Genomic DNA, 16,862 nt, shown 5'->3' with positions numbered 1-16,862 from the left:
CAACCTATAACAGCAAAGCCCACACCACACAGACCCTGGCACTAGACTGTTGCAGGTAGACCGCATATTTCAGCCAAGTGTTTATTTAACAGCAGGAGAGAGGACTTTACCTGTTGACGTTTTATATCGATCCACTCCTAAGAGAAAAACTGACACAAACACTCCTGGTGTTACAAGCGAACACTTGGAAATATGTCGCGTAGCAACTCTAGAGCCTCTTCAACGATACATAATGCTCTTCTTCTGTATGACCATCCACGCTGGAACGAGGCCCCCTCTGGGGTCACTGAAGGGTCCTGTCATCAGTGAGAACTGGTGAGCAGGGAGAGGAGAGGACCCAAGGAAGCCTTATCTCAGATATTCATCAGGGCCTGTCTGACCTTGTGGAAGTTACAATTCAAAGTTTCTCTGTTTGTCTATTTATTAATACTCTCTGTGGAGGGGGACTATTAATAAGGGGGCATGTGGACCCCCGCTTCGTGCTCTGCCCTGGATGGAGATTAGAACAAGGCAGCTACAGATCTCTTGGGTGTGTGTGTGTGTGTGTGTGTGTGTGTGTGTGTGTGTGTGTGTGCGTTCTAAGAGGCCTGATGACTCGTCTGAGAGGGGTTGCAGAGATGGCTGCATTACGAGTCACAAGAGGAATGGATGACACACACACAGAAGCACACAAACACTGACTGATTTAGAAACACACACACTCACACACACAGGCTTACTTAGAAGCACACACACACACACACACACTCACACACACACAGTGCCTTCCTGAAGGTTTTGTTTTTGTGATGCTGGTGCCTCAGGGCCCCCTGGCCCCGAGACCCCGGCTGTGAAGAACCCTCATTGTGCTCTGCCAGGGTGAGGCCTGTTTCTGGGACACACCCCCCCAGGGCATCTGGGAGGGGGTGGGTGACACAAGTCATATGATAGACTGAGGCTGCAGGGGCCATTTAAAGGATCTGGAGAGATGGGATGGATGGCATTGGACCGCTTGTCGGAGTGTGTGTGTGTGTGTGTATGAGTATGTGTGTGTGTGTGTGTATATGAGTATGTGTGTGTGTGTATATGAGTGTGTGTGTGTGTGTGTGTCTGGGGTGAGAATTGGGAGGCTCTGCTGTTGTTTCTGGTGTGGAATTTGGACATATCCTTCTGCTCATCATGTCTCCATACCAGACTCTCTCTCTGATGTTGTTTGATGGCTTTAGCAAGGCCCTGGCCTGCCCCCTCCCCCCCCCCCTGGCCTGCCCCCTCCCCACCCTGGCCTGCCGTGTCCAGGCCCAGCCCTGGAGTCTTACACTGGGCTCCGGGCGGCCCAGGTCCTGTATTGGACATCCACGATGGCCACATCCCCCTTTAGTGAAGGGGGAAGAGAGCATCAACCATGTTCACTGGGGAGCCAGTTTGCGGACGTGTTTGTTTTGAGTTAGGGAAGAGTATAAATGCATGCCATATATATAATATATATATATATATCCCAAAGTAGCATATAGACCAATAAACACCCTCCTCTCCCCCCCAGCTGTCCTTGTTGACTTCCTCCGTGCCCAATAGTGATGCCTCTCAGACACCCACAAGTCTGTTACCGGAAGAAAACTGGTGAAAAAACTAGCGAATACAAAATACGTTTCCTAAAGAATGAGGAACTATTGAAGAAAATAGAAACTAAATCCAGGTGCATATTTCCATTATCGGGCTACGTTATCTCAGAGAGAGAGAGACTGAGGATGGAGAAGAGACGGGCTGGGGTGGGCATTTGCAGGGAGATATGGGAAACCAATTTTCACCCTTCCCCCATCTCCCAGACCCCCCCTTTTCCTCTCCCTGAATCTACCCCTGTAAGTCTGTAGAGCCAGAACTAAATCACTTCATCTAAATAAGGCAGCCAAATGTTTTACACCCCTGCATACCATTGAGAGGTGATAAGATGCCCCCCCCCCCAAAAAAAAGAAGGTTTCTGTCTTTTATTCCTTCTTCTCTTTTTTCTCTCTCCTCTTTTTTCGCATTGACAAAGATGAGCAAGGGTATGAACTAGCATGTGCACGCACTGCAGAAGGGACGGAACAAGAAGAGAGGGAGGGAAGGAGTGAGCGAGCGAGGGAGGGAGGGAGGGGGAGAGGGAGAGAGGGATAGAGGGAGAGAGGGAGAGAGGGAGAGAGGGAGAGAGGGAGAGAGAAACCGTGCCATCTCCTATACCCTGGACAATAAAACAACAGACAAGCCATTTTTTCTGTTTGCGTTAAATATTCCCATGTGCAGCACCTCTATGACAGCTTATTCTCAGGCAGATTTATCACAAACCCCTATGCTGTCTGCCAGCTTCTCCACACAGTGCCCAGACAACAGAGGCTAGGGCACAAAGCTACCGCGCTAACGCTAGCACTTCTGACGCCTGGGGCAAACAAGACAAAGCGTCCGCTCAATACCAACGTAGCGTCCATACATCGAACAGGAACAGGAAAGGACACGACTCACACCAAGTACTCTGTGATGCATTGCATCCTCTCATTAGCTCGTCGCTCGCCGCTCTCAGCTCCCCGGAGATTGAGATGTGTCAGGTATTAAACTCTGTTTCCCTCCAAGGGGAGAGTAATCAATGACCCCAGCTGTTACTGTCATTACCCATATGCAGTTTGTCAATCATAATTGTCAAGCTGAAGTGCGAGTGTGACTCTGTTTCTCTCCTCTTCATCCACGTCTGAAGAACCATGGTTATCTCCTGGGAGACTGTAGCACCAGAACAGATGAGGTAAATATGGTTTAGTTTTGGCTGAAGTCACAGGTAGCAACTTACCACCAAGAAATATTAGCATTCTCAGAGTTGTACACTATAGACTAGTTGAACACAGATAGACTCGCAACATAGACTCACTTATGTGAATTGTTTCCATGATAATGCGCAAAACAAGTTGTGGGTCTGTACTTATGAGTGGGAAACACTTACATGAGGAGTTCTAGCCAAACCCATTGACTTTAAATCCCAAATCCTCAACCTGCAAGACTTCAGATTTATCTCTCCCTCTTTCTCTCTCCCTCCCTCTCTCTCTCCTTCACTCTATCTCTTTCTCACCCCCCCTTTCTCTCTCTCTCTCTCTCTCTCTCTCTCTCTCTCTCTCTCTCTAACTCTCTTCCTCTCTCTCTTTCTCCTCCCCTCTCTATCTCTCCCTCTCTCTCTGTCTCTTTCTCCCCCTCTCCCTCCCTCTTTCTCACCCCCTCTCCCTCTCTCTCTCTTTCCTCTCTCTGTCTCTTTCCCCCCTCTCTCTCTCTCTCTCTCTCTGTCTCTTTCTCCCTCTCTCTCCCTCTCCCTCTCTCTCTGTCTCTCCCCCCTCTCCTTCTCTTGCTCCTTCCGCTTTTTACTCTGAGGTGTCCATGACTCAAAGCACCACAACACACTACAAGTCAACCAACAAACAATCTAAGAGGAGAAAAGAAAAAAAAAAACAACAAAACACTGCCTGGAGGAGAAGTGTTGAATGTGTCATCAGTGCAATCAGAAGACCATCTACATATATTCACACTCAATCACCTATTTCCTCTCAAACACCCTTTGGCAGCAGTGAGACAGCCAGCCAAACTGAAGAGGACTGAATAGATTTAGGCCAGAAAAAAACAAAAGTGCAATCACTTGGTTATGGAATCAAGGAACTTTATAAATGGATACTCAGCGAACTGTTGCCAGATGAAAATGTAAATCCCTTCGTCATAACTCTGACTTTGAAGAGAGTCTGGCAGAGGAAATGAACCTGTTAACCTGGTGGAAGATGTAGAGCACAGTGCTGTGCTGTAACTCGTAGGCAATTTTTTTTACATAAATCTTTTAGATGTACATTTGTAATCTTCTGCCTTAGTGTGTCAATAGAAGAGACCAATATTACACAGAGTTGTGTTTTCATTTCATAATTTCTAAAAACATTTTACGAGACTTTTGCTCAGTATGAGATCAGCTGACCTCATTCAGACACAGTAGTTCTACCAAGGTTTACAGTCTGTCTCTAATGTGGCCCGTCTGAGAGCAGTAGAGTAACCTGTCTTCAGTAATAACCGGATGTCAGTAGAGTACAATCATGAAGCGCAGGAAAAGGACATCTAAGTCTTCTTTTTTTGAGACGTCTTATAAAGCTCTTTCTTGTCACAGCGGGCGACATCAGAGAGAGAAAAGACAGATAGTCAGACAGAGAAAGAGAGAGAATGTGTGTGTGAGAGAGAAAGAGAGAGACAGGGAAGACAGACAGAATATGTGTGTGAGCAAGAGAGAGAGACAGAAAGAGAGAGCGAGAAAAACAGTGAAAGGAGGCAAGAGAGAGAGAGTATAGAGTGACAGAGAGAAAGAGAGAGTGACAGAGAGAAAGAGAGAGAGAGACTGACAGAGAGAGATTGGGAGCAAATAGCCCAACAACGAAGACCAAAAGAGAAACATTTTAAAGGACACATTTTCTGGAACCTTCTGATAATTAAACAGTGTTGAAAACAGCTCCTGGTACTCACTTCATTTTAATATCTCTTCTACAATAAAGTAATCCGATCATATAAACATTTTACTTCACTCTGTACTGAAACCATCATAGATCTCATCATCTGATCAATGTAGTAAGTCTCCCCTAAGCAATTTGTTTTTGGGAAAGGGTGGATATTCCCAGTTAGTATTTAACCGAGACCCTCCCCATAGTGAACCTTATTACGTTAAAGGTTTTGCTGACCCGGACTAAACCCCAGGACACATCCAACCCTGGCTGCCTACAGCAAATGTCTCCTGCCTAGAAACAACGCCTAGAGCTGTACAGTGCAATGGGTCAAGGAACATGTACCCCATAGGCATAGATGATCTAGGGGCAGACCGTGGGGAAGTATCCCCACCAAAGTCAAGAGATCATTGAATTGTCCCCGCTCATAGTGAGCAGCAAAGCTAGTGTTATCATATTAGAGAGATCAAGTCATTGGCCCCCATCTATGTTCAAACTAAACCTACTGCACACCCCTAACACTGCCCAATAGGTGCAGGGTTAGCAATGCTACAGGCACATGGCCTCTTTGTGGAAATCGCTGATATTCAAGAGGAATTCTTAGAAGACCAGTGCCACATTGGAATGGGTGATTAGAACACCAGATAGCTCATTCTGCTGACCTGAGGAATTCCAAGTTCTTCTTCTTTCTTTCTCCTTTTCTCAGGGAATATGATTATTCTGCAGGTCAGAGGGAAGTCAGGTTTCAAATTCCAGTTGGTGGAGCGCAAGCAGCTTTTCTGCAAGTGACCATATAGATGAGGTCAACCTTTAAAGCCTATATTTATTTATTTACCTTCAAATGTATTTCCCCACCCTCTCTTTCCCTCTCCCTCCCTCTCCTACTCAAATGCAGACTAAGCTGCGCTGGGGCCTTCAGGGTGTATGGATTAAGCAGAGTTAGGCCTACTTTCCATAGATACGTTGGCACTGCACTTTGAAATCCACCCTCCCTCTCTCTTTCACGCTCTCGTTTTCTCTCTGCAGCTGGTGGTTGTGAAGATGGACTCAGGGTCACACTGTGCCGGACTGAGAAAGAGAGGGCTGACAGTCGAAGCTCTGGTGTGAGTGTATAACATTATATGGTACACACATGCATACTGACAGGTATACAAAGAGTATCCAGTCAATGAAGTGTGGGAGAGAGATGTGCTTCAAGGTTGATGTCGTGATTACATTCCACACATTCATATACCATAGTGGTAGGAAGAGAGACTGCAATCAAACCTGTGGACTGTGGCTCAATGGCTTGGTCTAATACAATTCAGTTCTGAGTAGTAGTATGAGTCAACAATTATATGAGTTGAAATGATTTTGCGTCTTCTCATCAAGTGGCCTGAGATGAGATGCTATTTGAATGTTTCCACAAACTGTTTTTCACTTGTCCAATATCCATTACGCGTGGCTGGCCGAGAAACACACAATCCCCCCATGAAAGGCAAAGGAATTCAAAACGAGAAGGAATTCATCTCTTTAAAACATTTATTATGAAATCAAACAAGGCTTTAAGAAAACAGGGGATGAGGTTCTTGCATATTACGGATGCAAAACGAGTGAACAACATGTTTTGGATGGAGAGATTACAGTACATCGAGCAATAAAAAAAAAGCAGGGCAATAAAAGAAAAGATATAAACAAAAAGCAAAGTCCAATATTGTATGACACAGCACATTAGGCAATATTACCAGGAGTTCAATTTACATAAAACATGTCTTGTTATAATATATACAGTATAGATTTCCATGGTTGTGGTGTACAGTGGTGGTGAGATGGGTCGGAGTGGCAGGGCAGTCAATGGAAGTCACAACTCAAGCCAAGTGTGTGACTCGGTTTTGCTTTCGGTGGCTTTGGCAGCAGCGTGTCATTGTGTGACTATTAGTTTAGACAGGCGTACACACACACATACACACAGACTCACACACACACACGTACACACACACACGCTGGTGTCATGTTGTCCTCTGTAGAGAGGTCACGTCAACAAAGACATCCCTCCTCCCCTTAAGAGCTGGGAGATTAGGAGGGGATAAGGCTGGGGGATGTGGAGGTGCTGGAGTGTGTGTGTGTGTGTGTGTGAGTGAGTGTGTGTGTGGCGAGGGGGGAGGGGGTGGTTTCTGGAACACATGGCCCTCCCTTCAGTAAAAATCACCAGAATGTTGAGGTGAACACACTTCAGCTGCACTCACGCCCGTCCAACACGTGGACAAAACGGTCTGGACAGGTTGGGTGTGTGTGGGGGGGAGGTGAGGTGAGGTGGGGGGGGGGGGGGGGGGTGAGGAGGGGGCGATGGGGAGAAAAGAGTGGGTGAAACTGGTGGGGGAGGAGGGGGGGATGCATTGTTTTACTCAGTGCAGTAGTATAATGTTGGAGAGTATTTTTTTGCAGTCACCTTACATCAAAGCAAGCAGGCAAGAAACATTTTCTTCTACCCTCTACTCCAGTCTAAACCATTTAAGGAAAAAAAATTGTCCAAATGATATTATTTTTTGATGCCCTAAGAGTGAATATTTACAGTTGTTGTTAGTCTGTATTATTACATTATAACCATGCAGTGTTCAAATAAACAGTATGATGCAATATTAGAAAACTTTCATGTAGACCTGATTGAGAGGCCAACACATTTGGTAAATGTGCTTGCCAGATTAGCAAAAGCATGAAGAGATGAATAAATTAATGACAGTCACACAAAAGATCCCATAAACTAAAGTTTGTGAGTGCAGAACGTTTTTCACAAAGCAAGCCCCTCTGGGTCCACATTATCAATCAATTTGCTTCGTGAAATGACAAAGAGATGGATGGTGCTGACTTTTCTGGCTTGTCAGATGAATGAGACTGCCATGCGACATTGATGAACACACACACACACACACACCAATACACACACACACGCATACTACATCTCTCTCTCTCTTACACACATAAACACACGTACATAACTGATTAAAAACATGACGAATGAGGCGTCATGCTTGAGCTTGGTTTGACAGCAGCAATCTGATATTTGGTCCTGATGAGTGAAAAGATGTTTCTATGACGATCCATGGATGGATGGATATATGGTCACGTGGCAGAGTGATATAAATATGGGAGGACTAAACATTCTTCAGTCATTATTAAATTCCTGGTAATTTGCCATGGTCTGTGTTACAGTCAGTCTGCTCATAATAGCTTTTGGGTGAACACAGAGACATGTTAACAAAACGGAAAGACTCGTACTGAAGAACTGGTCAGAATAACAACAAAAAAGAAAAAGTTCAATAAATAGACATGAATATAACTCCATTGTCCAGAAAGAAGTTTGACACGGAGTTTACATTTACATTCAGTCAATTAGCAGACGCTCTTATCCAGAGCGACTTACAGTAAGTACAGGGACAATCCTCCCGAGGCAAGTAGGGTGAAGTACCTTGCCCAAGGACACAACGTAATTTGCCACGGCAGGGAATCAATCCGGCAACCTTCTGATTACTAGCCCGACTTCCTCACCGCTCAGCCATCTGACTCCTTTTTAATCTAAATGTATGTTCTTGTTTGGCCAAGGCTGTTCTACAGTAAATTATCCCTTAGGTCAAACCGGTCTCTTCTAGGTGTTACAGTAAAACATCCACCATCTAATACAGGACGGATCAACAATCCGTTTGAACTCCTTTTTTAGCCTACAGGGCTTGAAGGGCCAAACGTTTAGAGAAATCTTGTGTTTCTTTTGTGGAAATGCCTTGAGGCATCTTAGCATGATCTTTCACAACAAACTCCACTTCAAAGAACGTATGTGTTGGTGTAAGGTTATGATTGTTATTGATTCATTGTTCTTCATCCATTGTTGTTGTTGGTGTCTCCCAATCCCAAAATAATTGAAATAAGTGAAAGACTTCCTGTCTTTCGTTGACGATTAATAAATTGGAATAAATTACTTTGAAATTGTGACTTTTTTCTTTCTCATGTACGTAGTTTGACTACACACACAAACACACACACACACATACTGAACCAGACCATCACTTCCTACAGTAACTATCTATGGAGTTCCCTCTCAACCAGAACCTTCTGCATAAGCAATGTGGCAGACCTAGGCAGAGCAAATGCATAAATAATGAAGAGATGATCATTCAGGAGACTTTGCTACGATAAGAAGCATCTTTAAGGGAGACACAGCCTTGACTGGGAGCAAGGAGCAGGCCGCTTCGTTCAGCAACGGTTGTATGCCCCTCATCTCTCTGTGTTTTTGTTTCTGTCTTCCCTCCTTTCTTTTTCTCTCTCTATTTCTCTCATTCTCTTTTTTCCTCTCTCCCTGTACCACTAAGCTCCGTGTCAGCAGACCTCCGTAGATATCGCAACAGACTTCCCCCTCAGGTGCAATATTGTCATCGTCCATTAATCTTCTCAAACTCTTTGCCCTGCCGCCATCCTTGGGAGACCTCCCCCCCCCCCCTCCCCCTCCCCCATGCCACCCCCCTCCCCTCCACACACTAATCCCCCCTTATTAATGTGGCAAACGAACCCACGCAAGAAGGACGACTCCCTCCAGGCAGCACAATTACAATGTTCTGTTACGACAGGAGCCTCGCCAGGCCTCGTGCTTGTCTGTCTCCACAGCCCGTCTGCTCACTGGAGAGGTGGAGAGTGATCCAGGAATGCATAGCTTAGCCCCCTTCCCCCAACCCCCCACTCCCCCTCTCCCGCACACACACACTCAGACAGACGCACCCATACACACATACTCTTTAAAATCCTGTCAGTCTTCCTTCCTTTCAACGCTCACGTCGGCCTTTTCGACTGTCTCTTGTATGTGGGGGGATGTTCCTCATTGTAAAAGATAGGACTGTCTTGGGTTTATCGAAAATCTAGAATGACGCAGAAATTCAGGTCAGAGGCTGGCTTTTTCTTCCCACAGCAAATAGAAGTTTGATGGCTGCTATTGATTCTATCAGAGCAGGAGAGAGACTGGAGGCAGAGGAAACTGGAAGCAGAGCGAACATGCTTTCTATGTGATAATGATGTCCATCAGTATGCTACTCAAAGCATTATTTCAACTGAGGTTATGCCTACATCCAGCGGTACAACACCGTACTTTAATTAAGTGTAGTTTCACCTCCAGATCCCAAACTACCTCCAAATTTTATTTCAAAAATGTTGTTTTTAGTAAGATCTTTTTTTCTCAACATAACAAATGGGAAGAGAATGAACACAGTAGAGACAGTGAAGGAATTTGAGTCTTGTTTGTGGGGGTGATGGGCTGACTGAGACACAAAAGACTGTGCCACAACAAGAGCATTTTAGCTTTACTCTGCTCTGTGTATTTCCACGCTATGTCCTAACCGTTAGATAAAAGGATAAAAAGACCATTCATATTAGCACATTTTTGGTTCAGGGCTTTGCAATGTTAAGCATAGTTGAGAATCCTGTGGAGAGAATGTCTGTAGAGATCCAGACAATGTGAAGTTTAATCAATAAGTTAGATGTTTCATACACATCTCCATTGACCACTTAAACCCTCGCTACTCCCCAAACATCCATTCGAGGTCATCCCCTGCATGAGCTACATGCTCTGATGCATATCACAGATTTCTGCCAAGGTCTTGGAGATTGAACAACATTTTTGTGTCTCACCTTAAAAAAGTAACTCAATGGCAGAATAGACCTGATAGCCAAAATTATGCTCACATAAGTAGTTTCCTGGATCCTGGTATATTTGTTGCAGCAGCATGAAACTGGGGCAATGTTTGTTTCCCCTCACTCTTATTTACACTAATACTGGTCCCTAAGGGTGGATGAAACATGGAAAAGTAGATAACAAATATTCCCTTTGCGCTATCAACAAAGTTTGCGGTGTTGCTTTAGACCTGATTCAACAGGGCATTGGTTACAGTTACTAAGGCCGCATTGCAGTTCAATATTTAATTTGTTTATAGTAAAGAATAACTAAATTAATTTGATTTCCAGTGCAAATCGAATTCCTGGCAGCATCCTTGCAGAGCAGAGTGGCCTTTCAAGATGTTTATGAAGGCTAACGGGTTGGGAATGGATAAAGGTGGCGATACAATAACTCAATTGTTATCAGGCAAAATCTCTGAAGTCTTATGGTGGTGTGGACCTTTTAAAATTCACAGCAAATGAATGACTGGCTGTTTCTAAAAGCCTGCTGGGTACGCCCTGGGAATCCCTGATGTAAATAACCTACTTACATTTGAAAAAGACTATGTCCCCTGTCAAGGACACAGCTCGCAACACAAAAGGCTTGTTTATATGCCCCTCGGCCTCGTTTGTTTCAAATTATTGATTGCCATGACTTATATTGAGTCGTTGGATGATGGAGTGAACCAATGAGGAGTTATGCTTACACACAGTGTCATATCTCGTGTCCTCTGCCTCCAAGACCAACCCTTACCCATTAAGCCTCCATTCTATAGCCCCTCTCTCTCTCACACACGTACTCACACACACACACACACACACAAACAGAGGGACACACACACGCACACAAACACCAACAGACACATGCACATGTAGGCATACACACACAAGCACACGCACCAAACACACACACAAACACACACACACACACACATACACACAAGACCCTGGATAACACCATCAGACTTTGAATGGCTCTTTTGTTTGCTGCCTCTCACTAGGCAGTGCAGAGAAAATGTTAAAGACAACCTCAGATGTAGTTACCCAGAGCTGTGCATCAATAGGACTCACACAGTGTCACTGCTGTAAAGCCAAGCTCTTTCTCTCTCTCTCTCTCTCTCTCTCTCTCTCTCTCTCTCTCTCTCTCTCTCTCTCTCTCTCTCTCTCTCTCTCTTTCAGAAGGATCTTATCACTCACATCTCTGCCATTATCAATCTGCAGTCACACCTCTCTACTGTTAAGTTGTAAGTATTTCACTAAGAACTGCCCCCCTTTCTCTTCCTCTCCTTGCATCACTGCCAGGAAATATCAAGCAGAGCAACAGTGCCCCCTACAGGTACAGTTCCCTCCCCCCTCCCCCTCCTCTTCCCCTGACACAGTCTCTCCTTCCTCTGCTTGGTCTCCCGTCTCCTGTCCTCTCTTCTCTCATCCTCTCTCTCTTTCTTTCCCTCTCTTCCCTTTCTCCTCCGTGCACTCTACCTCTCTGTGTGCGTTCCATTAGATTAAGACCGTGTGTTGCGTTGGGTGCTTTATTAGAGGCTAAATTAATAAGGCTTTGATAAAAAGCATCATGGATTAGGTTGAAATTTGAGGCTCATTATTGGCTAATCCTTTTTGAATTGGATGTGTATCAGGTTCTGCACGGGCCTCGGTTAGTTTTCTGGTGTGCTTCCGGAAAAAGGTTATTAATCTGACTTTGTTTAGCAATCCAATACTGACACTAGAAGTTCAGTCACATGTAGTGTAATCATTACCAGCGGTTACATGGTCATTATCATCACTTTAAGTGTCAGGAAAAGGTAATGGTGTTGCAATAATGTATATACAAAAAAGAAACATAAAATAATGTACACACTCACTACTATGAAGAAAAAGGTGAAACATCAAGTAATTTGTTTTGAAGACAAAGAGGAAATGATAGAGTGGTTCAAAGAATAACAACTTCTTAGATAAGAGATTCAGATTTTGATCTGTACTTTTTTTGTGTTGTTGCTAATCAGTTCGGGGTTTTTTTCAACAACAAAAATTTGTAAAATTGTGATCTGAGTAGAAAGGTAAGAAAAAAATGTTTCTTTCACAAATGTTAAGGGCATTGCATCTTCGTACCATTAGAAATCTCACAACATGTTGGTACATTTCATCAACACCTTTGAATCACTGCTGTTGAGCATGGAAAGCCTTATAGGATCTGCCTACATTATACACATTTGATTGGATCACATCCTAATCATCTAAAAACCAAGCATTAGAAGCATTTAGCAGGACCAGTAAGGAGTATTTACGTGACGTTTCAGTCCATACCTAAACTCAAAAAGGATGTATTCATTGTTCATGGTCTTTTTGGTTTTTAAATACAAGAAAACAGCTAAGGGCTTTAAACTTGGGAGAGGAATCTCCTCCCTTCCTCTCCTGTTGCTCTCAACAATAATCTAAGAGCAAGTCTGTATCTACGCTGGCACTTCAGCACTGTTGAACAGGACAGTTATAAGCGGTACTTATAGACCAGTAAAAGTTCTCCTTTACCTGCTGTCTGGTGTGCATGGGCCCTTTCGTCTTGAACCCTCCTTGTGAGCTGCACTCTGAGGCACTGAAGTGGTCTGAGCTGGTGGAGGACCTCTTGGAGAGGGTGTCACAGCCCCCGACGAAGGTATTGTCCAGCGGGAGCTCCTGAATCACGTGGTGCTTCTTCACGGAGACCGGAGTGTCAGCCTTGAGGTGGAAGGCAGACTGCGGCGAGGCGGACTTGTAGTGCCGGGCCAGGTCTGGGCTGCTGGGTTTGAAGGTGCTGGTGGGCGTGGCGTTCCAGTCGAAGCGACCCATGCCCTGCTCCTCCAGTTCGGCGGGGAGGCTGATGGTGCCATTGATGGGCTCATGGGCCGGGTCGTCAGGCTTGCTCTCCTCGATGGTGACGAAGTTGAGCAGCGAGCTCTTGGGCGACTTCCTTTTCTTCCGCTTCTTCTTCTTGTTCTGCTTGTTCTCCGTGTTGGGCGACATCCACTCGGCGCCCTGCTTCTTCCTCTGCGCGGCCTTGAAGCGCGAGGCGTGCCTGCAGCGCAGCATCACCGTGACGAAGATGACCACCACCACCACCATGACGCCCGCCACCATGGCGATCATTATGGTCAAGTAGTCCCCGCTCTGGTACGTTTCGCTGCTCTCCCCTATGTTCCGGTCCAGAGGCGTCTCCATGGTGCGTCGGATGAGCTCGTAGATGAACGTGGCGTTGCCCACCGTGTCATTCACGTACAGGAAGACCAGAACCAGAGTGTGGAGAGATTTGGGGTACCCCAGGTCGCTGATGTTCACTACTAGCCTGTGGAGACCAATGTCCGACACGACCGGCTTCTCCTCCAGGGTGATGTTCCCGGTCACGGGGTCGATCCTGAACAACCCCTTGTTGTTGCCGCTGACAATGGTGTACTTGAGCTCGGCGTTCATGCCCGTGTCTCCGTCCACAGCAAACACCTCTGCCACCACCGACCCGGGGATGGAGGAGAGGGGCACCAGCTTGAAGGAGGTGTTAGACGGAGGGTAAATCACGATGGGGATGTTGTCGTTGACGTCGATGACGTTGATGGTGACCTTGGCGGCGGAGGAACAGGGCGGACGGCCGCTGTCCACCGCCCTGACGTCGAAGGTGTACGAGCTCTGCTGCTCCCTGTCGAAGGACACGTTGGACTTGATGACGCCGGAGTAAGGGTCCAGAATGAAGTTCTCGTTGTCGTTCAGGATGGAGAGCGAAACCGCCGCGTTCTCCCCGGCGTCCGAATCCGTCACGGTGATCACCCCCACCGTGCTGTATTTGGGCAGGTTCTCCGACACAAAGAACTGAAAGTGGTTGTGGGTGAATTTGGGGTTGTTGTCGTTTTCGTCCATTATGGTCACAATGACAGCGGCCTGGCTCTGGAGAGGAGGGGTCCCGTTGTCCCGAGCCGTGACTGTAAACAAGTACCTCTCCTGCTCCTCTCGGTCGAAAACCCTGGATGCCGTCAGGACCCCTGTTTTACGATCAAGATCGAAGAATGAGGCGTTGGGCCCCAGTTGATAGACTATCTCTGCATTTTTCCCGTTGTCCTCATCAGTAGCGCTAAGGGTAGTGAGAAAAAGATCCCGTTTGTTGTTTTCCAAAAAAGACAGCTCAATAACAGGCTGGGTGAAAATTGGTGGGTTGTCATTCTCATCCTCGAGCCTCACTCGAACCAAGGCAGTCTGATTCAAGCTGGGCTTCCCTGAGTCAGAAGCCACAATTTTAAAATTATATTCTTTTGTCCCCTCATAATCAAGCAATGCAGAGGTCTCCAGCAGATACTGGTTGTCGTAAACCGCTTTGAGGTGAAAGGGGACGTCTTTCTCGATGAAACAAATGACCTTGCCGTTGACGTCAGTGTCCTTGTCTGACACTGTAATCAAGGCAATCTTAGTATTGATAGGATCCTTCTCAGAGAGGAACACTGTGCCGTTGATGGGGCTAATAATATACCTCAGGTCCACATTGGGTGGGTTGTCATTCACATCCGTCACGTTGATGGTGATGGTGGCTCTGGCAGGACTGGAGCTGCCGTCGCTAGCCAGCACAGACAGCTTGTGTATGGCCGTCTCCTCCCTGTCCAGAGGCCTCTGCACGGTGATGAGGCCGGAGGTGGAGTTCAATGCAAAGAGTCTCTTAGTGGCAGGAGACACCTGGGTCCCAAAGACGTATCTGATCTCTGCGTTAGCCCCCACATCTGCGTCTGTAGCCTGGAGCTGGACCACGGACGTGCCGATGGGGGAATTCTCAGGAATGTGCGCATCCATCTGACTCTCTTTGAACACGGGTCTGTTGTCATTGACGTCGGTGACGGTCACCTGGAGGATAGCGGTGCTGGACTTCTGAGGGCTTCCGCCGTCCTCCACCTTGATCTTCATCACGTACGTGTCCTTCTGCTCGCGGTCCAAGTTCTGCTGCACGATGAGCTGTGGCCACTTTTCGCCCTCGGGCGTCTCCACGATGTCCAGACCGAAGGCACTCTGGCCGTTCACCAGCTCGTACTTGTGGACGCTGTTGGGTCCCGTGTCGGGGTCGGTTGCGGAGGGGATGGCGAAGCGACTGTTGATGAGCGTGTTCTCCGGGATGGAGATGTTGATGACGGGGGAGGGGAACATGGGCGCGTTGTCGTTGGTGTCCTTGACGACAATCTTGATTTTGATCAGCCGGAAGTAGTCGTTGGGTAGGATGACCACCTCGATCTCAAAGGAGCACTCGCTCTCCTCAAAGGAGGGGCCCGGGCACAGCCTCTCCCTGTCGATACGGTTGGAGGTGGTGAAGATTTCGCCCGTGCTGCTGAGAACTCTGAGGAGAGGGTTGTCCCCGGCTTTCGACACCAGCCTGTACACCAGATTAGCACTCGCTCCAGTGGCAGCATTTGTATGGGAGATGTTCAAGTCCTTTGGTATGTTTCCAATGAGGACGTTCTCCTGCAGCTCCTCCCTGATGGGATAGATCAGTTCTTGGGCTATCGCAGGGTCGAGCCAGAAGCAGGCAACAAGAGCAGCCAACAGGTAAAAATCCTTTAGATCCATGGTAACTGGACAACGTTGCTTTTAACCTCCAAGATTCAAACACTTTTCCCCCGTGTAGCTTCGTTACAATGAGGGATTCATGAAATCTTGCATACAAGGGAGAGAAGACTCCGCACTCAGCCCTATGAATAAATGAGAGTGACAATTACAATTATGATATATAAAAAACAAACATATTATGTCTTATTTAACTACATTTCATTCCTTGTTTTGAGTCTCCCTGGTCTTCACCCCTCAAATTTAACACAGAAAATCAAGTATATTTTTAACAGAATCAACAGCAGATGAGGGCAATGAAACCAACGTACATCTCCAATACACGGTGGCAAGTAAATTACCAGTTATTTCCCTACTACTCGGGTTTAGCGTGTCTAATCTACCCTCCGTCCGTTCCATCCAGAGGCTTATGATAAGATAACACTGCACCAACCATCAAGGCAGCCATTCAAGTCTCTTACTTATCCCCGTCTCCCTAGACCTTGCACATTATGTCCATAACGACTCATTTTAACGCCTCCAAGGCTACATGCACTCGGCTAACTTGAGAGACCGGTGGAAGGCATTCATCATACTTAAAATATGAAGATTCATACAATTTAATTAGGCTATGTGCGAGCTCCTAACGAGTGAAATCGAGTTTACCAACGCAATTGGCACAATTACATTTCTATTTCAATTTAGGGCAATATTATGTCCTTACCGTATCCAAAAGAAATCCCTTTTAGCGCGTGAGGGTACCCGAATGAGTCTGCCGTTTTCACAGGCTGCAGTTGAACCCAGCCTTCTCTAGTACAATCCCTATATTGCTTGTTCAATAGGAAAATTCAAGGTAATTCCAGTATAAATATATCCTACGGTCGATACGTTAGATGCGTCCAAATCAGACACGATAAATGTTTGGTTCCATTGACAACCCAAACAGTCGCAGTTCAGAGTAAAACTGCGAGGGGTGAAATTCTCTTTTTTTGTAATTCACAGTCCGTTTTGTCATTAAACTTCCATGAAGAGCAATGCTCTGTCTACACATAACCTAGTAAACTGCGGTAGTCAATGAAGCTTCATAACGAACGCTACCAGGTGATCAGTGGCGCACGGAGTGGTCCTTGAACAAACGGTCCCGTAAAGTCATTCCGCATCTCTCGTATCTTCCATGCAAGATGCACTTAACAGTGGCAC

At 46.2% G+C, this 16,862-nt stretch overlaps 1 protein-coding gene across 1 annotated transcript in view; it reads right to left on the bottom strand.

Moving 5' to 3' along the window:
- pcdh9 (protocadherin 9) overlaps positions 1 to 15,686 on the bottom strand; it is a 139,159-nt gene extending 123,473 nt beyond the window's left edge. The window contains exon 1 of the mRNA XM_084668276.1: positions 12,651 to 15,686. Coding sequence (XP_084524402.1) covers positions 12,651 to 15,686 — 3,036 coding nt within the window. The remainder of the gene's footprint in view (positions 1 to 12,650) is intronic.
- Positions 15,687 to 16,862: the final 1,176 nt, after the last annotated feature.

Source organism: Hypomesus nipponensis, chromosome 12 (genome assembly GCF_054491055.1).
Source record: "Hypomesus nipponensis isolate SF chromosome 12, ASM5449105v1, whole genome shotgun sequence".
NCBI lineage: Eukaryota > Metazoa > Chordata > Actinopteri > Osmeriformes > Osmeridae > Hypomesus > Hypomesus nipponensis.
This window is presented reverse-complemented; position numbering and strand designations above follow the sequence as displayed.